General features: G+C 38.1%; 1 protein-coding gene across 1 annotated transcript in view; it reads left to right on the top strand.

Moving 5' to 3' along the window:
- The window catches only part of Slc13a1 (solute carrier family 13 member 1), an 86,528-nt gene that overhangs the window by 47,921 nt on the left and 15,661 nt on the right, over positions 1 to 22,946 (top strand). Inside the window, exons 8-9 of the mRNA XM_075953500.1 lie at positions 12,446 to 12,565; positions 22,790 to 22,888. Of these exons, the coding sequence (XP_075809615.1) occupies positions 12,446 to 12,565; positions 22,790 to 22,888 (219 nt within the window). The remainder of the gene's footprint in view (positions 1 to 12,445; positions 12,566 to 22,789; positions 22,889 to 22,946) is intronic.

The following is a 22,946-nucleotide window of genomic DNA, read 5'->3' as shown; positions in this document are numbered from 1 at the left end:
AAAAGTACTATGAGAATTAAATGTGTAAATAATGCTAAAATGTTTTGCACTGTGTAAAACTGTTGGAGCAGCCATTAGAAATACATGTTTTTGTTTGAGCTCAGAAAGAAGGTTTATTTCAAGTATTAGAGGTACATTTTATATCTGCTGAGTACTAGGAAGTTCTATGGCATTTAAGAAGGCCAAGAAGAGGAGATAGACATTTCTCATGAAAGATAGGGCTCAGAATCAGGGAATTTCATTACACTCTAAGAGGCAGAACCCCAGGCTCTTTGGACCTTATCAAATTATTTGTAAAATGTTTTTCATACAAAGTTTCTCCAACAAATCCAACCCTAAGAATGTCATTCCTTGTTCTCCAAAGAGAAGCATCTTATGTACAGAAAACAATGATGTAGAAGTTCAGGCTCAGCACTGAATACCTTTGTGTGCATTTAATGTTTCTGTGGATACACATCTATTTTAATTTATATATTTTAATATACATATATATTTATGCTATTTTATGATTTTAAGAACAATATATTTTGATAAGGTTTTCCCCTTTCTCAACTCTTCCCAGATCTTTCTCATCTTCCCATCTTCCTATTCTCTTTCTTTCTCTCTTCCCTAAACAAGACGAAAATTAAATCAAAACAAACTAATACATGAAAAAACAAATTAAAGTCTTAAAAAATATGGAGTACATTCCACATTGTTTAGCTATACTTGGATATGGGGTCTACCCTGAAATGTGATTGATATACCCAATGCAATCCATTGGAGAAAACTGAATTTCCCCTTTCCCATAGGTATCCATTGCAAATAGCTTCTTGTTTAGGATGGAGCTTTGTGTCCACTTCCCATTCTAGCGATGCTTCATAGGTTCAACAATCACTTAGGAGGAAATATCTGAAAGATGCTTGATTCATAAGTGGAGGACATCTGAAAAATCAGTGTGGAAGGGCTGTATCTGTGAACACCCAAATTCAGGACTGGAATTGCCCCTGAGTCATTTCTGCAAGCTAGAATTACACCCATGGTTAAGAAAAGAGATCCAGCATTTCAACCAGCTCTTCAGAATCTTATTCCTAATGTTGAGACTCAGTTACTACTGTTAGTGGCAGAGGACTGCTCTTATGTATAGGATAGTTAATGAAACCACTTTCTACAGTTGAATCCATGCAGACTTTGCCCCTAACTTTCATGGTTCTTTGTAGTATATCAACCAGTTTTTAAAAATTACTATTTTTTCATCTTTTTCTGGATTCTTTGCATGCACTAATCTATTTGTCGTACCAGGTCAAGAGCATTTTAAAGAATTTGAACAAAAGTATCAAACTATTTTCATGAATCTTATGTCCCTGATCATAAAATTTGACTAAAATTTACTTTAAATTTAAAAAATGCTTAAAATACACCCTGAAAGGAAGTGTTTATCTTCAACATTTTGCCTTTGCACTAATAATATATTGAAAGAGTGATTATAAAATCAGATTCACCATTTGATAGAAATACTGTTATAAAAGAGAAAATACATGTCATTTTATAAGTTTTATATTATTAAATAAAATAGATACTTAATGAGCTTTTCCTTGAATACTTTTTTGCAAAATACAGTAGTATCATAAAACTACAATAAGACAATGTTGATTCAAAGTCATTGAAAAAATATCAGAAGCTTAAAGCTCTCCAACATATATATATAAACAGTATATATATACTAGCTAGAATAGCTAGAGAGATATTCTGCTTTATTTAGGAATTCACTAAAGCAATACAGTCTTGTCTTCTTTATACGGCTTGCTGTTGTTTTGAAGAATGATGAATTTGCAATTTTTTTCTTCCAAATGCTAAAGACTACAAAGGAACTTGAATATCAGCAATTTCTGTCACTGATATTTAAAGTAAGGTGCCATCTCCCAAATGCACTATTGAAAGGAAAATATTACGTAACCTATTTTGAATTCTGTTCCAGCTATTTACCTGCCTATTTATTTTCTATTTACTATAATATATCTACCAATAAATCTATACATCATTTTTATAGATAGGGTTGAGAGATAATAATAGAACATCATAATATAAATACTCCAGTATGCTCTAAAGAAGTACTTCTGCTTTATGCTACAGAACATTTGCTAGTGGAAATCTGACATGATTCAGAAAGATTTTTAAGGCAAACACTATGTACAGTAATAAAATTAGTACAAATAACTCATAAATCAATGGAACAATGTCTACAATGTATTTTCTAAGGACTGGAGCTGTATCCATTCTCTACATAGTTTAGAGTATCAGAGGGCTCTCAGGTTGGCATTCTGGGAGTCTGAGGAAAGGAAACCAATTAGAAATGCATAACTAACATGCTGACACATGATGAAAGGCTACTTCTGAGATGTTAGAATTTAAATCTAAGACACTAGACACCCAGAAGGTCATTATAATTAATTTTGAAAGTTTCAGGTTAAAGAGGAGCCAAAGCAACTATGGTACCTCAGTGGTTCCAAGAAATTCTATAAAAGAAAAGGCAGATTCACTGGAAAAATTAACATACTTAATTGAGACAGGCTAACATGTCTTACTAAGTACCAGTTTTTGTAAGTTTATTCACCTAAGGTAATTATAGGTCAAATAGTATATCTTTAAGAGCAGAGCTTAAATTCTTGAACATAGAATTTTAAATAATTGTTAAATAATTATTAAATAATTTATTTAATAATTTAAATAAATGCTGCCCATAAAGAGGGTGAAGGAAGTTAATTAAAGTAGAAGAATCAGAAGTACTCGGTGTTCTGATAGCCAAAACTGAAGTCCACCTTCAGAGGAAAAGGTGAAATAGGGGCTCCTGAAGGGACAAAAGGGCAAGAAGATGGCTGAGGAGGGACACAGTTCCCCTTGATGTTCTGGAAGAGAGTGGGCTCAACAGAGCAGTGGATGGTGCACACATTTAGACTGATGAAGAGTGAAGGAAGTCCATAGTGGGGAGAGGAAGACACAAAGTTGACATTATTCACGTTTGAAAAAGGCAAGAATAAATTTTGGCCTGGCCAAAACTTAGGGGGAATTCTTTTAGAACAAAGGTAAGATTTCAGTCTGGTTTTCACAACTGAGAGAAATAAAAAGTCTTGGAAAAGGGAGGCTGAGGAGGAATAAGGAGAAGAGAGCTTCTTAACAAGCATTGCTGGAGACCAGCTGTAGCAAGATATGCATGGAGTCCACAAGCACTGATCGTTCTTCAGGCTCATCCTAACAACTGAATAATGTTTACATCAAGATATGCTTGTGAGAAGAAATGTATTATTGAGAATGGTTGTTATTTTTGTAGTGGTACGGAAGGTTTTCGTGCACTATTGCCACAAAATAAATGACAGCTCTCAGTCAAGAAAGAGCTATAGCAAAAGAAAATGGGATGCTATCCCAGGTGAAATGACATAGTTTGATAATTATAAAAATATATTATTAAGGTTTTAAGTTTTAACTGTAAAATTATGGGCATAGAAAGTGTCTTGGAAGGAATGCTTACGTTAAGATCATCACAATCATTCTCCTTAACAGTGAACACAGTCATTACAGCAGTCCCCTTATCTACACGAGACAGGCTCCAAAAATCTCAGTGGAAATCTATGCCTATTGATAGAATCGAACCACAATGTGGCATTGGGTTACACATATAGTACTGAATTTGTAAAGTAGATTTTTACACTACCAATCAAAACTTAGAAGAGCAACATACTGTAATGGAGGTTATAAAACATACCTACTTTCTTTCTTGAAAGAGTCAAAGCAAGTATGAATATTTTTAGCTTATGATTGATGGCTGACAGCTGTTCTGCAGAAAATGAAACGGTGGCCAAGTGGTGGACTAGTTTAAGGTTCATGGGGCCAGAGGATAGTAAAAAAAAAAAAAAATCCTTTTGTGACTGGATGGTGGTGGCACATGCCTTTAATCCCAGCACTGGGAGGCAGAGGCAAGTGGATTTTGTGAGTTTGAGATCATCCTGGACTACAAAGCAATTACCAGGACAGGCTCCAAAGCCACACAGAGAAACCCTGTCTCAAAAATAAATAAATAAATAAAATATGAAATGAAATGAAAGAAATGCATTTGTTCTTGCCTTGGTTTCAAAGCCTACCTGGCTACCTTATTGTCTTTGCTACTCCCAGATGAAGAAAATAAATTTATTTTCTCCCAACACATTACTAATTCCCAACAACCACCACGGCTCTCACTTTGGAAATGAGCAGTATAAATCTCTTGAAACAAATTCCCTGACATGTACCAAAGAGGAAATGTGGGGACCAGTAAAATGCCTAAGCAGGTAAAGGTGTTTGCCATCAAGATGGACAAGCCGAATTTAATTCTTGGGATCTAGATTATAGAAGGTGAAAAGCAACTGCTGTCGGCTGTTCAATGACCTCCATATATGCTCTGTGACATGAACATACAGACACACAAAAAAAACCCACACCCATCATACACAAATGCATAATCATTTTTTTAATTAAGAAATGTAGACATCAAAGACTGGATCATATGTCAGTTCAGATTTTAGCCCTGTCATATATCAGCTTAACTTCTTTCAAGATCAGGCTTTTATCTAAACAGGGGAAATACTAATTTATTAGCATAAGATTAAAGTGCGGAACGTGTGTGGCTCTTCATAGGGCCTGGGGATGGCAGCATTGCCAGCTGCTCCACGTTGTAGCCACCTTGCTCTTCTGTCGTTGTTCTTTGAGAATCCCACACGTCTGCATTTGATCATACCCACACTCCTTCCTCCGTCTTCCCCATGTCTATGTGCCAGTTTCATGGCCTCTCAACTTGGTGTCCTTCATGTTTCTCTATATTAAGGCCAGTTTGTGCTACCCAGATATTCTTGGATGTATGTCTCCTACTGAAGCATGGTCAACCTTTCAGGGGCTATGCTCCTAGGGAAAATCGACCCTTCCCTCCCAGCAGTTGACAGTTTGCAACCGCTCCCCAGCTAGAGACAGGACTTCACGCCCACTGCCCCTTCCTGCTGGGATGTAGTCTGCTTGGACTTGCCCAGGTCTTGTGCATGCTGTCACACTGCTGTGCCCTCATATGCGCTGCTTGTTCTTGCTGTTAGGAGTTGTGCCTGGCTCCTGAAAACAAAAAGCAGTCAACACTTTCAGACTTCTGTTAAAAATAAATATCTAAGAGTCCTCAAATCTAGAGCTGAAAATCAGCTTAGCCTTGCACAATTAAAAAAGTTCTAAATCAAAAGGATTATAATAAAAACAGATTATAATCAGTATAGACACCAACTCATTATGACTGTTAAAGATCTTCAACATGACTGTAGGTTTCCATATCTACATCCTTTCTTTTGAGGCTGTTTCTGTGCATTTTTCATTGATATTAAAGTTAATTTATCGTGTTCATAGTTGGTCATAAGAAACACAATAACAATGCTATCTTCTTCACTTGGAAATATACATGCTTTATGTCCAAGCAGATCTGTTTTAGGTGAAAAAAAAATGTAGCTGTTTTAAATGTCTTTAGAATAAAAAAGATTTGATACTAGTTTATGGGTATTTTATGACCTACATAAAACTTTCTAATTTTAGGTGGGACCTGTAGTTGAAGACACAGTGGGTTAGTGATAAACAGGTTTTTTTTGTTTTTAATTGAAACTTCTCCTGGGTTGAAAATTCCACTTGACTTCACAATCTATGACCTTAAATAATACAATTTGTTCCAAAGACTTAGTCTTTTACCTGTGAAATGGAAGTGCCATCCTCAGGGGATTTTATTAGAATTCAAAGTTCTTAGCCTACTTGCTCATCCTTGCACCTTTTCCTGACCTCTTCAATCAAGGTGAGCCTAAGCATGCACTGAGATACAGTTTCACACCCTAATCTCTGTTTCATTCATGCTTGATCATCCTTCCCTGGCCTAGAATCCCACCGATGCACTAATGGCTTCTCATTTTATATCTGTATCTGCCCTCTCCTCTTAACCCTGGACTCATGTCCATAGAGGTCTATCAAAGATCACTTGGAAAACTAAAGGGCACATCAAGTCATTCTGAATCACCTGTTCCCCAGCCAGCCTGTCCTTTAGATTTCACCGTCTTCATATGTGGCACATTTTCTTCATATCTATGAAAGGAATTCTTATGCTCATGGATTGGTAGGGTTGCTATTATGAAAATAGCCATCCTGCCAAAAGCAATCTGTTCATTCATATAATTCTCATGAAAATTCTAATGCAACTATTCTCAAAAACTCTCCTTTGAAAATCTTAAAATTCATAAGGAATCACAAAAGACACCAGACTTGCAAAGTAGTTCCGAACAACAACAAAACATTGCTGGAGATATACCATACCTTACCTCAAGCTATACTCCAGAGTCATAGTAATAAAAAACAGCGTGGAGCTGGCACAAGAGACAAATTGGTCTGCTGAAGAGTGGTATACAACTGAGGACCCAGAAATAAGTCTATCCATGTACAACCACCTGATTCTTGACAAAGACACCAACAATACACATTAGAGAAAAGACAGTTCCTTTAAAATTTTAAAAATACATAATTATAGCCAGGCAGTGGTGGTGCATGCCTTTAATCCCAGCACTCGGGAGGCAGAGGCAGGTGGATCTCTGTGAGTTCGAGGCCAGCCTGGTCTAGAAGAGCTAGTTCCAGGACAGGAACCAAAAAGCTATGGAGAAACCCTGTCTCGAAAATCCAAAATAAATAAATAAATAAATAAAAATATAAATATATAATTATGTCAGTTTCTCCATTCCCTTTTTCCCTCCAAACCTTCTCAGACACCCCCTCAAATTTATGGCCTCTATTTCTTTAATTAGATATGAATAATATATAATAATTATATTAATAAAAATAATATATAAACACATTGCTAAATATATAAATACCACCTGTTCAGTCAATATAATGTTACTTGTATGCATATTATTTCAGGGCTGACCATGTATTGGATAACCAATTGGAGGCTCTTCCCTGGAAAAGACATTTTAGTGGCATGCATACCTTGGAGGTAACCAATAGCTCTCTACTTGGACTCAAGGCCCACTCAGCAAGAGGGGAGTCATGCATGGTACTACAAACTTATCCAGCTACTCAGGGTTAGTGAAGTCATGCTCTTGGAAAAGAATCTGCAAAGGCTAATTTACTAAGCCCACATAATTCCTAGCTATATTCTAAATATTTATTCTCATATCCACAGGCAAAACACCACTTTCCACAAGTACTACGGGGAAAACTGGGTATTGATTGATATTCAGACAAATGAGATTTGATCATAAGCTCTTACTCTGTATCCATTTATTTAAGAATATCAATTTGTAAATGAATAAAGCCTGTTGCTTTCTTTTTATCTTTATCACTACCAACTAAAACTTTAAATTGACACATTAAAAAATTCTTTATATTTACAGGATGTTAAATTATGCTCCAACACATAGTTTCCAGGTTCAAATTATTCACTGTTATGTCTTTTATGATTATCTATAGTAAAATTGTAGCAAATGACAGGGTTTCATTCCTTAGTGGCTGGATACCACTCCATTTGAATATCTGCCATATTTCCTTCATTCATCACTAGCTGAGAGTTTGATGACACCTCATGACAATTTAAAAAAGTAAAAAGTACAAATAAACATGATATTTGTAATTTTTTCTACTAACTTCACTCCTTTTGGATGTATGTTCACTAGTGAGACAACGAGATCACATAGAAGTTTTATTTTCAAGAGACTTAGAAGCCTCTCTTGTGCATTCTGTCATTTCCATTGCTACCAACAGTGAGTAAGGGCTCCCTTTGCTTCACATCCTGGCCAACACTCACCTTCTGTCTTGAATCCTTGCTAACTCAGTTTTACCTTAAACATCATTTCTCTCAGTGCACTATATAAATATTCTCCCTTTCCCAACCACTTACATTTCGTTATTCTGCTTGATTTTCTATTCGATTGCCAGATTTTCCACTTATTGCCTGTGTGCCATATTTTAGTATGAATTTCTTAAGAGCTTCTATTATGGTCATTCATCTTTATATCACTAAGACCAAGGAAAACACCCACCACTAATACTCATGTTTAACACAGCGATATATTCCATAGTTTGGGATAAAAATAAAAGGATTTTATCAGGACTGAATTTTTTAGCACAATCCATGATAAAAAAATATGGATAGTTATTTTGGATATAAATTTGCATTTATTAAATTATATAATATGAAGAGCCACGGGAAAACGAATGCCATAGGAAAATAATTCTTTTTTAGCATACTATTTGGCGCATTCATTCTAGGTATGCATTACAGTGATATTTATAGGGCCATATTCCTATATAGTTATTTATAGCCTTCTTTACTACTCAAGAAAAAAAATAACCACACAGATTTAGCTTTTCAGGGTTCTGTTGTTTTTCCTAAATAAACTTTCCCCAAGCCAAAACTTCTGAAAAGTTTTTTTTTTTCAGTCAAATATGCTCTCTAGAAGTCTATCCTGTGGGAGCGGGATGCAGCCTGATTTCACGGTGTTACAAAATGGTAAAAGTAAAGTGAGGCTTTGGGGACATTGCTCTGATCCTAATCCATATCGTGCATCCAAGTATCAAAGGGCTGGACAGAAAAACAAAGGCCATTCTGTAACCCACATTTAATACGACTTTCAGCGTGAATGTGTCCTCACCCACGATTAACATGACTGTCAGAAAGTTCAGCTTGAGTGTGTCCTCACCCATGTTTAATATGACTGACGGAACATTCAGCGTGAGTACATCCTCACAAGCTTTATTTTCCAATTAAAAGCAACAGAACCTCTTGGACATGGTAAAGTATTTTCTTTTCATCTCATTCTATATATTTTTAGACATTTTAAAAATTATCATTTGCCAATTTCTAATTATGTAAACATAAACCAATCCTTGACTGTCTTCAAGGTAGATAAAAATATCCGTTATTATTAAGCTAATAATGCTAGCTCCAGAGGTCAGGAGATTCAAGAGTTTTTATAAGTTCAAAGAAAGCTGTAGAAAAAAGTTACAAGTCTGAAGTTGTGAGCAGCTAATTATTGTGTGGAAAAGAAGTATAGATTTATTAAAAGTCATGAGAGCATCACGAACAAGGTGCATCTTACTTAGAAGCTGTCTTCAAGAAAAAAAATTAAAGTATGTAACTTTACTACGTACATGCAATAAAAGGCATTTTATTTATATATAATTTAATTTTTCATGTAGTATATTTTGATCATGTTTTCCCTCTTCCAACTCCTCCCCGATCCTTCCCACCTCCTTACCTGTCTGACTTCAAGTTCTCTCTCTTTGTCAAAACTAAGGGAAAAATCAAAATAAACAAACAAACAAAAAAACCCAACAAGACAAAAGAATGCCCCCAAAAAACAAAAAGGCCACAGAAAGCAAAAGTAAAATGTGGAGTCTTTGTATTGGCCGACTGCTCCTGGGCTCGATGCCTCCCTGTGGTGTGGGTGATATGCCCAATGGTAGTGCATAGGAATGAACTGACTTTCCCTTTCTCAGCAGGAATCAATTGCATATAACTTCTTAGTTCATGATGGGACTCCGTGTCTACCCCAAACAGAATGACCAAGATCAAAAGTTTTATGAATTATTTTCTTTTAATGAAAATACATTTTTCCCTCCCCCAGGTCCTCTCAGTTCCTCCAAATCCACACTCTTTCTGTCTCTCGTGGACATCTAAGGAATAAAGACAAAATAAAATAAAACAGAAACAAATAAATTAGAATAAGACAAACAAACAGAGGAAAAAAGAGTCAAAGAAAAAGCAAGAGGAACACATAGAAACACACAGGGTTGCATACACAGGAATGCCATAAAAAGACAAAACTGGAGGCCATAATACACTTGCAAAGTACCTATAAGGTTTTAAAAGAAAAAAAGAAAAGCAAAATCTCCAATGCAGCGCTATGAGACAAAGACCCTCCAAAGATGCCTTTGAATTTGTTTTACATTGGTTAGCTACTGGTGGGGTTGACCTTTAAGAGTGGTTCATTTCTTCAGTGAGAATCCCTTGGAGAAAACTAAATTTTCATTTGCAAGTAGTTATTAATTGGAGCTGGATTCTATGTTAGGGACAGGAGTGCGTATCCATTTCCCCTCTCAACTCTTAAGTCCTATTTGGTACAAACCCATGTAGGTAGGCCCTGCGTATGCTGCCTCAATCTCTCTGAGTTCATATGTGTGTCAGTGGTGCTGTGTTTAAAAAGTCTTGTTTCTTTGGTGTCCTCCATTCCTTCTGGATCTTACACTCTTTCTGGCAAAGGGTCCTACAGGAACCTACAAACAACCCAGGGTACCACCAAAGCTTTTGGTTGCTCTCCTCAAACTGATAGTAGTGCCCCACCGCTGAAGAATACATCTACACAATACACTGAACACAGAGAAGCTGAACTGGTGCCTACATAGAGTTTTCATCCCTATCCCTAGTGTTCATGCTACTGGAAGGTTCTGCATTCTATCAGAAAATAAAGGTAAACGCTAACACAACTACAAATCCTTCGGTATACAGTGATAACCTATACTCAAGATAAGCTGGTACATCAGTGGCACAAAGTTTGTGGGCACAGCCAATGAAGATTTGATTTTATTTAAGGCCCATGCCATGAGATGGAACAGATAGATACTTGACACTGCTTGGGTAGCCACAAACCCAACAGTAGATAACCCAGGGACCTAGAATAAAACAAAATACTATGGTTCTACTAAAGGAACATAGGAATAAAATAACTCCTACCCACATTCTGCTATATTCATAGATCAGTGCCTTGCTCAGCCATCATCAGAGAAACTTACTTCTGCAGCAGGTGGGAACAAAAACAGAGGCCCACAAACAGACAGTTTTCAGAAAGCTTTAAAAGGGATGCCTCCATCAAAATTTCTATGAATTAAAAAAGTTATGGCCTTACTATGTAACCCAGACTAGCCTGAAACTTAAAATCTTCTATTGCAGCCTCTCAAGTGTTAGCTTACAAGGTGCCTCTAGGCCTGGGTATACGATTTTCTTAAGTAACAAAATGCAATCTGTTAAGTAACAAAATGCAATATGAAATGTTATACGACTTTTCCTGAGGAGATCTGAACAAATGCCTACTCACCTCAAATATAGTACCCAGAACAGGTCAATCATAAACTATTCTACTAAGTTCAACTTGGAAAAACATACTGGAGTTCCTTATAGGAATTTGGATGGCTCAATGACAGCTATTCCACTAAAAAGCTCACACTATCATAACTGACAACTCTGAAATGCTACAACCCCAGAGATCTCTGCTGGATTTGCATGCAGCTCATTGGGTCCCAGAACCTCTTCTTGGCAATTGTTTCCTGATTATAACCCAGCAGAGTGGCTTTTTGGTTTAGTTTCAGTGTCCTGAACTTGTGTGATTTGTTGACACTCAAAGTCTCATGAACTCTACTCTTCTCTCCAGGAAGCTATGCTTCAATTTAGGTAAAATTGCTATGCAACCCCAAATGGTAGCAAAAATTGAAAATCTTTATTTTTCACAAAGCTTTCTGTATTTTGTTATTTGAAAAAGCACTAAAAACAGGTTTTCAATTTTTTGTATATATTTAGATTTCCAACTTTCTTTTTTTATCACTTGAAGAACAAATTAATTAATACCAATTATTTCTCAAACTTCCAGATGTTTCTCTGTAGTTATAAAATGATTGTGATGTGATGATTTATTTAGTATTTAAGCCATATTTTGAAGTAATAAATGCAAGGTCACCAAAAACAAAGATGTTTGTTATCTTAGCATGTTTAATTGCTGATGTTTTGTTATTGTGTTAATTTGAAAGTAAAATAACTAGAAGATAAAGAAAAATCAGACTTCTTACACAAAATGCTTTCATCTGGTCCAGAGTTGTCTCATTAGATTGAGTTCAAAGTTAGATAGAATGGCCTCATATATCACCATGATGTACCATGCTTTTGGTAAAAACAAAACAAACAAACAAACAACCTGAAAAACACTGAAGGAGGCAGTCTGAGCAGAGCGTAAGTTTTTCACAGGTATGAAGATGCCTACTACCAGTGGGGAATGGTACCCAACAATGAGTTCTTCCTAACTCATCTGGTTAGTCTTTGCTCATTCCTAATTTGATGATTTGAACAACAACAACGAAGCACAACCCCTTTTGCACACTTATTTGTTTTGTATTGGGTGACTATGAGCTACAGCAATGGGTGTTTTTCAAAAGTATTTCATGAGAGATTGATTAAAAAGAATAAGCATTAAAAATGACCCTCTCCTACTTTGGTAGGGTGTAGCATAATTATATAGTTACAGAACAGAAGCCGGAGATAAAAAAAAAAAAAAGAATGCTACTTAGAACACAAGAATGATGTAGACTGTTGCTTTTTTCCTTAGACTACCAGTGAGGACTCGTCGTGTCTCTCCTCCCTAACCCATTTTCCTCTTTGATGTAGACGCTACCCTGAATGTCGTTGCCTCAACTTTGGATCCTGGTTTTTGTTATCCTTCCCAGTTGCGGTTATCCTTCTACTCTTGTCCTGGATCTGGCTTCAGTGGCTTTTCTTAGGATTCAAGTAAGTAGGCATTTTCCTTTGACGTGATAAAGGTACCTATGGCCCATGCTTTATTTCCAGTGCTCGTTCTCCCCTATGTAGTTAGAGGTTGCTCGTTCGTTGCCAGCTGCCCAGACCTGTTGACAGAGGTTTCTGTCCCACCTGGACCCGCAACCATTCCATCCCAAAGAAACACACAGAGGTCTACATTAATTATAAACTAGTTGGTCTATTAGCTCAGGCTTCTTATTAGCTCTTATAACTTACATTAGCCTATAATTCTTGTCTGTGTTAGCCATCTGGCTTGGTACCTTTCATCAGCAAGGCATTTTCATCTTGGTTCCTCTGCATCTGGCTTCCTCTGTGAGAACTGCAGACTGACTCTTTCCTCTTCCCAGAATTCTCCTTTTCTCATCACCCCATCTCTACTTCTTGCCTTGCTACTGGCCAATCAGCATTTATTGAAATACAAGTGACAGTGACAGGGTCCAGATCATTGCCCCACAGCACTCCCCCCTTTTTTCAAAACAAGAACTCTGAATCAAATCTCCTTTGTTTAACTTTTCTCCTGACCATTATCCATAACAACTTGTAAACAACATTCTAAACAAATGTAAACATCCATAATCCATTTTTTGGGGGAATGTAGGCATAGTTTTCCAGGCTACTTCCTGCTAATTAGGGAGTGCTGATAATCTTATGGGACCTAAAGAAAATTTTGAATTATGATCAAGTCCGGAATGGAATATTCTGTGAGGCTTGATCATCTCAGCCAAAACCATTCTAGATGCAGAACTCAAAGGAAACTCCAACAGAGGCCCTCTAAAATATTGGATGATCTGGACCATCTGCTTCTATTAGAATTCTTCAGGGCATCTTCCTTGATCAAACCTGATTTTTCTAGCCCAGAATGAATCCATAGCTTCTCATTTCCTGTGGAAACAAAAGCAAACTCTTCTCCAAAGTAACATGCCTTTGACTTAAATTTTGAAGTCAAGGTATTTTCAAAATATATATGTTGGATTAATCCAGAAGCACTTATAACCAAATATCTTTTAGCAGCTTTTGATCCTTCCTCAGCCATCAGACAATTTAAAGATAACACAATAACATACAGTATCCAGACTCTGTGTATTTTTCATAATTATGTGGCTTTATTTTAAACTCTCTTTTATTTTTATTTTTAATTTTTGGCTTTTTCAGACAGGGTTTCTCTGTGTATCTTTAGCTGTCCTGGAACTTACTCTATAGACCAGGCTTTCCTTGAACTCACAGAACTCTGCCTGCCTCTACCTCTCAAGTGCTGGGATTAAAAGTGTGTACCATTACACCTTGAACTCACAGAGATCCACCTGCCTCTGCCTCCCAAGTGTTGGTATTAAAGGTATGTGCCACCACACCCAACTACTTCCTTTTTCCTTTTTTTTTGTTTTAAGGACTTTATCCTTTTTCTTTTCTCTCATAAGCCTACATATATTTTTAACACACTATAAACCATTTAGAAGTTTTATTTGACTTTGAATCTATCTTTACTATTTATCTTTTTTTTTTCTGACCTCATAAGTCTTTAATTTGCTAAGTGATATAGCTAGGATTAAAGCCATGGATTTGACAGCTGGATCCACCTCATTCCTTAGCTTTCTGGGGGTCTAACATTATGGCAGAGTTACTGGTGGGAGCCATGTTTATTGCTATAACTCTATGGAGTTTAAAAGTCCCTGACACCACCAAAAAGCATGCTGCCAGCAATTCATAAACACCATTTAAGTATTTTGTGGCAGGATTTCTTAAAAGAGCTGCAAGGTTTCACAGCTAAAGCTGAGTCAGGAAGCCTCTCTTAAATGAGACATGCTTGCCTCTAAGAAAAAGAGCCCAACTGAAAAAGTGCTACCATCAATAAGCCATGTTTTACTCTGTTATTTTCTGTCTAAAATTGCTTCCCAAGCTCTCTCAGATTTTCTGGGGATGCAGTTGTCCACATTTGTTGATAGAGGTTTCTTCTGTCCCACCCAGACCTGCAGCCATTCCATCCCAAAGAAACATGCAGAGGCCTACATTAATCATAAACTTGTTGCCTTAGTAGCTCAGATTTCTTATTAACTCTTATAACTTACATTTTCCCATAATTCTTACCTGTGTTAGCCATGTGGCTTGGCACCTTTCATCAGCAAGGCATTCTCATCTTGCTTTCTCTGCATCTGTCTTTCTTTGTGAGAACTGCAGACAGACTCCTCTTCCTAAAATTCTCCTGTTCTTGTTGCCCTGCCTCTATTTCTTGGCTGGTTGCCCTGCCTATATTCCTGCCTGACTACTGGCCAATCAGCATTTTATTAAAATACAAATGACAGGATACAGACTATTGTCCCACAGCACAGACCTAAAATAATCAAATAGAAACTGTATTACTACAACACTGCTGGCCTATTAGCTCATGGTTTTTATTGAATAGCTCCTATATCTTAAATTAGCCCATTCTAATAATCTGTGCATCATTTTGTGGTTGTGGCAACTAGTAAGGTTCCATCTGGTGGTGTCTGTCTTCTGGCTACATGGCTTATCCCTGACTCCACTTACTTTCTTCCAGCATTCAGTATAGCTTCTGCCTATCTCTAGTCTACCCTACCATAGGTCCAAGCAGTTTCTTTCTTTATTAACCAATAAAAGCAACATATATACAGAAGGATTTCCCATACCACCCTTATGCTATCTACACTGTATTTCCACATACCACAATAAAAAAAACTTAAGATATATAAGCACATTTTGGATAAGCTGAAATTATTTAAACAATGTTAGCATTGGCAGAGTCTATAAAATACCTATCCAGTCGGGTTCCCTTTGAATCTCAAACCAGTGATATATTTACTACTCAGAAAGGTATATGGAAGTGATTACATTGTGATCCCCATCCAACTATTACAGGAGAGTTGTGAGAAGCCATGGCCTCTGCTTGTTTTAAGAGGAATGCCCAAAGATTATCAAGATAATTTCAACTGTCAACGTGCAGGATTTCCTGCTTCATGATAGCTCCAGAGATGATTAACACCTTCAAATTAGTAAAGTAAAATAGAGTCTGAGTAGATTCTCTGTGGGGAGCTGTTGGACTAGTGATTAGAAGTAAGGTATCTTTCTCACTGTTCTGTTACTGTGAAGGACACCATGACCACTAGAAATCTTATAAAAGAAAGTGTTTCATTGGGTGCTTGCTTACAGTTTCAAGTTAGTCCATTATCAACATGGTGGGAAACATGGCGACATGTGTGGTGATAGAGAAGTAGCTGAGAATTATATCCTGATCTGTAGTACAAGAGAGAGAAAGAGAGGGGGGAGGGATAGGGAGAGAGAGAGAGGAAGGAGATAAGGGGGAGGGAAAAGGAGAGAGAAACTGGGCCTGGGATCAACTTTTGAAATCTCAAAGCCCACCCCTAGTGACACATTTCCTCCAACAAAAACCACACCTCCTAATCCTTATAATCCTTTCAAAGAGTTCTATTCCCTGGCAACTAAGTCTTCAAAGATATGAGCCTATAGGGGCTGTGGTAGTTTGAATGCAATTGGTCCCCATAAGCTCATATGGAGTGGCAGCATTAGGAGGTGTGGCTTTGTTTGGATAGGTATGGCCTTGTTGGAGGAAGTATGTCACTGTGGGGGTAGGCTTTGAGGTTAAATGTCCTCAAGATATCGCCCAGTATCAGAGTCCCAATTTTTATTGCCTTCGGATCAATATGTAGCCAGCACCATGTCTTCCTGCACAGATGTTCCCTGCCTTGATGATAATGGACAAAACCTCTGAAGTGTAAGCTGCCACTTCAAGTAATATTTTTATTACAAAAGTTTCTGTGGTCATAGTGTCTCTTCACAGCAATAGAAACCCAAAGACAGGGGCCATTATAATTCAAAGCATCACAAGAGGTAACAGCAGCTTCTCAAGGGACAAATAAGCAATCTCTACAAGTCCTGCCATAATCAGTCTCAGCACCTTTCACTGTAAACAGCAGGATTTACCCGATACATTTCATAAGATCACTTCTAGCATCATGATGTCAACATTTAAGGGTCCAAATTACAGCAACGGAAGTAAGACATACTGATCAATAAAGAACCACAAATGCCACTAAAATGTCAAATTCTGAATTCAAGGGAATTTCAGGATTGCTTTTCGAGTATTGAAGCGGGTAGTTTGGCAAGCACACAGTAGTCATATGACTGAGATGACAGCCGCCATGAAAACCACAAAGGGCTAATCCACACAATCTCAATTCAGCCTGTACTTTCAACTCTGAATATTCTATTAGGAAGTAGGTATATCACAATCATGAAAGTATTTTTCCTGAATAACGAAATATTTAAAATTTATCATGATAGCTTAATTTAAATAACCTCAAGGACCTATGAACTAAGCAGGATGCTGTTCTCTAAGACAGCCAAGGTGAACTCAGTTACTAGGACTTCTTTTGAAAAATGACAGAGTAGGGCAGGGTGTGGTGTCTTAGCTATGGCCATAGTTTCCAGGGCTAGCAAGGTAATGGTCTGATGTGGGAGTGATTTCTTATTAATAAAGAAACTGCCTAGACCCATTTGATAGGCCAACCCTTAGGTAGGCGGAGTAAACAGAATGGAATGCTGGGAGAAAGAAGCTGAGTCAAGGAGTCGCCATGGTTCTCCCACTCCAGACAGACGCAGGTTAAGATCATTCCTGGTAAGCCAGCTTGTGGGCTACACAGATTAATAGAAATGGGTTAGATCAATATGTAAAAGCTAGCCAATAAGAAACTGAAACTAATGGGTCAGGCAGTGTTTAAAAGAATACAGTTTCCGTGTAATTATTTCGTGTAAAGCTAGCCGTTCAGGTGGCCGGGTGCGGGGACTCAGCCCGCCGCTCCTACTACTACAAATGGCGCCCAGACGTGTGGCTAACTGAGTCCACAAAAAACTTGAGAAGGCTTAAAAATAAGGGAGAGAGAGTTTAACACAGATTTTTGCTGTTTGTTGGTGGCGTGCTGTAGAGAGATTTCCTGATTCGGCAACAGCAGCAGAAAAAAAAAGCTGCGTTATCTTAAAGCACAGCTTCTTGGGGCTGTGCCGCCAGTGCAAACTCTGGCTTTATGTTTGTGTTCCCGCTTGGGATCGGAAGGAGAGTGCTCTGAGACCTTGACAATGACTCAGAGCTCCCCGCCTGCTCCTGGGAAGAAGGCAGAATCAGGCTTAGGCAGGCGGAAGAGCATGGCGGATTCCTGCCGCCATACAGAGACGTGTTTTCAGACTGCACAGTGCTCTGCATGTCAGATTTTGATGTAACTTGGATAAAAAGAATTTCTGTGCTGCATGCTCAGTCTCAGAATTAAAGTGCTGAGTGCCGCTCCTACCTGGTAGCCCCAAGAGGCTTCCTGACTCGGCTTTAGCTGCAAAGCCTGCAGCTCATTAAGAGGTCCTGCCACGAAACACTTAAACGGTGTTGACGAAAAGCTGACCGCGTGCTTTTCGGTTTTCAGCCATAGCAGAAAAAAAGCTGCGCCGCTTAAAAATGCCGGCTTTCTGGGCCATCCTGCCAGGGCAAACTCTGACTGTTTGAGGCAGGAGGGCCGGCTACTGAGAGAGGACTTGAGTGTTGTCTGTTGTAGCTTGCTGGCTGGCAGGGACCTTGAAATGCTATAAACATGGCTGCAGCCTGTATACCAGCCATGAGGCTGGAAAGCTAAGGGATGGACTGGATCTAGCTGGCAAAGCCACGCCTTTAGTCCTACTGATATTGCTCAGTAATTTAAAGACTCATGTGGTCAGAAAAAGAGAGATATACAGTAAAGAGAGATTCAAAGACAAAGAAAATTTCTAAATGGTTTACTGTGTGTTAAAAATATATGCAAGCTGAAAGTTAAAGTTCTTAAAGCAAAAAACAAAAAAAGGAAGAGAGTTGTTGTGTGTCTTAGTACACACCTTTAATCCCAACACTTGGGAGGCAGAGATGAACAGATATCTGTGAGTTCAAGGTGTAGTAGCAAACACCTTTAATCCCAATGCCTGGGAGGCAGAGACAGGCGGATCTCTGAGAGTTCAAAGACAGCCTGGTCCACAGATATACGCTCAAAAAGCAAAAAGTTAACTTAGGAATGTCTCAGCTTAGATTCTTAAGTGCCTAATGATTTAAAGGCGCAAATCAAAAGTGCTCCTGGATAGTAAAAAATTGCAGATTCACAATAGGACAGATTCAGACCACTGAATGAGTCACACTGTTGGATGAATGTACGTAGGCTTGGGAGAGAGAAGAAAAAGAATATAGAGAATAAAGTTAATGGTTAAAAAAAAAAGTAAAAGTAAAGTCTTTAAAGAGACAGAATAAAGTAAAGTGATAGAGTAAAAATAAGCCGCGTAAAGATGAAAAATTCACAGAGAGTCTGGATTCTTTGTATTATTGTGTTTTCTTTAAAATTTTTGACTCTAAAGGAGCTAAGTACAGAGAGACATTTCATTACATGGGCTGCCAAGCTAAACCAGAATGGATATAAGGGTATTACGATTTCAAAATTTGGGTCTAAGAATATGATGCTTTGGAGAGGGTCTTCTTTTGTTTTCACAGAGGACCAGACTCTGTGGATTTCTTCTATTACAATTTGGTATGATGGACCACGTCCTCCTGAAGGGTTGCTATGAACATCTTCAGAAAATTGCTTTGCTCAACTGCCAACTGAGATGACCCTGGCACACAGGTTATACCATGAAAGACCTAATTAACGACGCCCCCATTCAGCAGGAAGCAGTTTGGAGAGAAATAACTGCGCCCATATTCCCAAAAATTGTTTATAAATGTTCTTTTACATTTAAAGGGGGATATGATATAGGTATGAATAATTTGCATTGGTATGGATTTTAAGGTCAATTTTGTTATATATATATATGTATTTTTGATCTTGAATAAGGTGTGATTGTGTAGTTCATTTTTAAAATGTAATGTATATTAGGAAATATAGGTTGTTGATGGATAATCATAAATAATAGTCAAGTTTGTTGTCATGTTACTTAGATTTTCTAGATATATAGAGATATATTTCAGATAGGCATTCTTCATATCTCTCAAAGGCTACAGAATATGGCATTTAAAATATTTTAGTAACTTAGAACTTTTCATGACAATGAGACATGTCTGCTCCTGGCGGCACCAATCTACTTCGAGAGGAAGATGGGCATCGAAGAGGATCCTTATGGAGTTTGATAGCCATTTGGGCAAGAAACTGCTCTTGCCTGGACTGTTGCATAAACTGGACACAGAACCCGCAGAGAGAGGACTGCTGAACTTGCCTAAAGGTGACACGGTCTTTTGGGGTTCATGACTCATGAAAGAGTCTGCGAGACATTCTGCAGGACACAGCAGATTGTGACTGAACTGTCTTTGAAATTGCCTGCTTCATGGAAATGTCTGCTGGATACTATGGGCCTGAAGGCTGAAGATGGATGCCCCAATGGTACAGAGGAACTTTGGGTGACTGTACAGGCAGCGAGATGTCTCTGTCATTTTCTTGTTTACTTAGGTAATATTATATCCTTCTGGAGTCTTTGATGGAGTTGAAGAATGGATAGGTAGTTACAGTTTTCCATTGTTATGATAAAAGATAAAATAGATATAAATATTGTAACTGTGATTCTTGCTTAATAACTGTTTTTGCTATATGTAATTTTACTATGTTAAAGTTAAAGCCTTTCTTTTTTGTTTAAACAGAAAAAGGGGAAATGATGTGGGAGTGATTTCTTATTAATAAAGAAACTGCCTAGACCCATTTGATAGGCCAACCCTTAGGTAGGCGGAGTAAACAGAATGGAATGCTGGGAGAAAGAAGCTGAGTCAAGGAGTCGCCATGGTTCTCCCACTCCAGACAGACGCAGGTTAAGATCATTCCTGGTAAGCCAGCTTGTGGGCTACACAGATTAATAGAAATGGGTTAGATCAATATGTAAAAGCTAGCCAATAAGAAACTGAAACTAATGGGTCAGGCAGTGTTTAAAAGAATACAGTTTCCGTGTAATTATTTCGTGTAAAGCTAGCCGTTCAGGTGGCCGGGTGCGGGGACTCAGCCCGCCGCTCCTACTACTACAATGGTCAATATTTTCCTCTCTCTATTTTTCATCTTATTGTTCCTTCCTAACTGCCCAATTGTGCTACTCGTTGGAAGATGGGGCTGATGGTTTTTAAAAACGCTCTATCCAGATTGTGAGAGCAGCATGTGGCAGTCCTCCTGCTGAAGCAAATGTGTGCAATGTCACTGACTTCAGCAGGTGGCCTTCAGTGTGACAGGCCAGCTGCATACTAAACTCTCCTGCCTGGAAATTCAAGCTTTGGGGGGCTGGTTTAGTTGCACAGGTAGCAAGATTGGAAGCAGGAGAACAATCCCAGCCAGCGGATGTGGACATTAGCCAGTGACTATAGCCCAGTACTGTTTTCTTTCTTTGTTGCTACTTTTAATGACTTTAAACAAACACACGTGCCACCTCCATTATTATTTTAATACAGCATGTCACTAAAAATAAAAAAAAAATAAGAAGATAAAGAAAAGAAGTACTAGAATATGCTCCCAACAAGGAACCAAAAAAAAAAATCCCTATGAAATACACTCATTGGGCAACGTCCATAAATCATGATCGGTGTTGTTTTTAAATAGTTCTCTTGCTGTCACTACTGGTTAGACATGGCAGTTTCATGTTCCAGTTAATTTTCCAGCATCCTCTCAGTTTTACAGGGTGTTTATCTCTAAAGGCTCTAGATTGACAAACAGAAATTAGCTGCCACTGCCCTGGCCGGCTAATATACATTCTCATTAGTGTTCTGGCTGTTAGCACAGTTAGCTCCTCACTCACGATAAACAACTCCTACATGAGAGAAGCTCATCCATCCTCTGCATTTATTTCCAAGAAGAGGTGGACCCATCTTCACATACTTCATCAGTTCCTTTGTCCCATATGAACCTTCATTTGAAGCAAAGAAAATTTGGCTTGACCTAACTGTCCCTTGCCTGCATCCAATGGGATAGAGTGTAGAGGGCAGTGTAGAGGGCAGGAAAGAGTTTCTACGGAAAAGTTTGATCTTTGACTATTATTCTCACTTCTATAGATAGTTCTCAGGGTGGTCCTCCAATTTGTGTCTTGGAATAATAGTGTTTATGTTGTGACTAGGGACAAAAATTTGAGATTGGCATTAGAAGCTTAATTGAAATAAAATTTTCACCAGCCCTTCTCCGTTCATAAAGAAAACAATAATCAACTAATTACAGTCAGAGGTCATTGTGTTGGCATGAGGGTGCCTGTGAATGTTTAGGAGGTATGGTTTAAGAATCACAGAAATGCTGTTCACCCAGGCACTTGAGAGGCAGAGACAGACAGATCTCTGTGAGCTGAAGGCCAGCCTGGTCTATATAATGAGCTCCTGACCAGCCAAAACTGTATATAGAGACCCTGTATTAAAGAAACAAACAGACAACAACAGCTAAAAGAATCAAGGAAATTCTACTTTTTCAAAAAGAAAGCATGGAACAATGTTTTAGAGCAGAGTTGTATGACCAAGCACAAACCGTGTCTATGTTAGTAATTACTTTCTCACTGTTCTGTCTCCTTTTCACTGTGTCCTAAACTATAACTTTACAGAAGACTGTTTCTGTGTTTATTCCTCACACATAAGGTTCTAACTGAGCCACTCACCATCATCCCAAGGGACAATCCCCAGGAACCTATTTTCCCATCTGATTCTTCCTCCAGAGGTATTCTTTAAAAAAAAAAAAAGAAAAGAAAAAGAAAAAAGGTTACATCTAGAGTAATGTCCCACAAAAACTGGTCCAAGTTTAAAGATCCTAGACTAACTTCCATAGGCACAGTACATAGCAACCAAGATACCCAATAAATAATACATTTTAATGTAACATCATTATCAAGCATGGAGTACATATGTACAACTATCATTGTATAAGGACTGATGAAGGTGAGCGCCACATGGAAATATGTGCGTGGTACAAAAAGATCTTTAAAAGGGAGTCGATGGGCTGATGTCATGGAAAGCAATGCAAAAATTAGACATCTAGAAGTGAGCAAGCCAGACAGTACAGAGAAGGGAATAGTCTAAGAAAGAACCAGAGACACAGGCACAGGGCATGGATTCCTAATGTCAGCAGACAGTCACGTTTATAAAGCCTTCCCTGAAGTTCTTCCGTAAGGAAGGGTGGTAGTAAAATAATTTCCTTCACTCTAAAGCTTTCTTGTCTTTTTCAGCTTCAAGGAGATGTTCAAATGTGGCAAAATCAAAACACCCAAAGAAAAAGCATGTGCCGAGGTGATCAAGCAAGAATATGAAAAACTGGGGCCAATTAAGTAAGATATGCATGAGTAACACACACACACACCACATACATGGAAACACACAGATAAA

This window comes from Microtus pennsylvanicus, chromosome 19 (assembly GCF_037038515.1).
Source record: "Microtus pennsylvanicus isolate mMicPen1 chromosome 19, mMicPen1.hap1, whole genome shotgun sequence".
Classification (NCBI taxonomy): domain Eukaryota; kingdom Metazoa; phylum Chordata; class Mammalia; order Rodentia; family Cricetidae; genus Microtus; species Microtus pennsylvanicus.
This window is presented reverse-complemented; position numbering and strand designations above follow the sequence as displayed.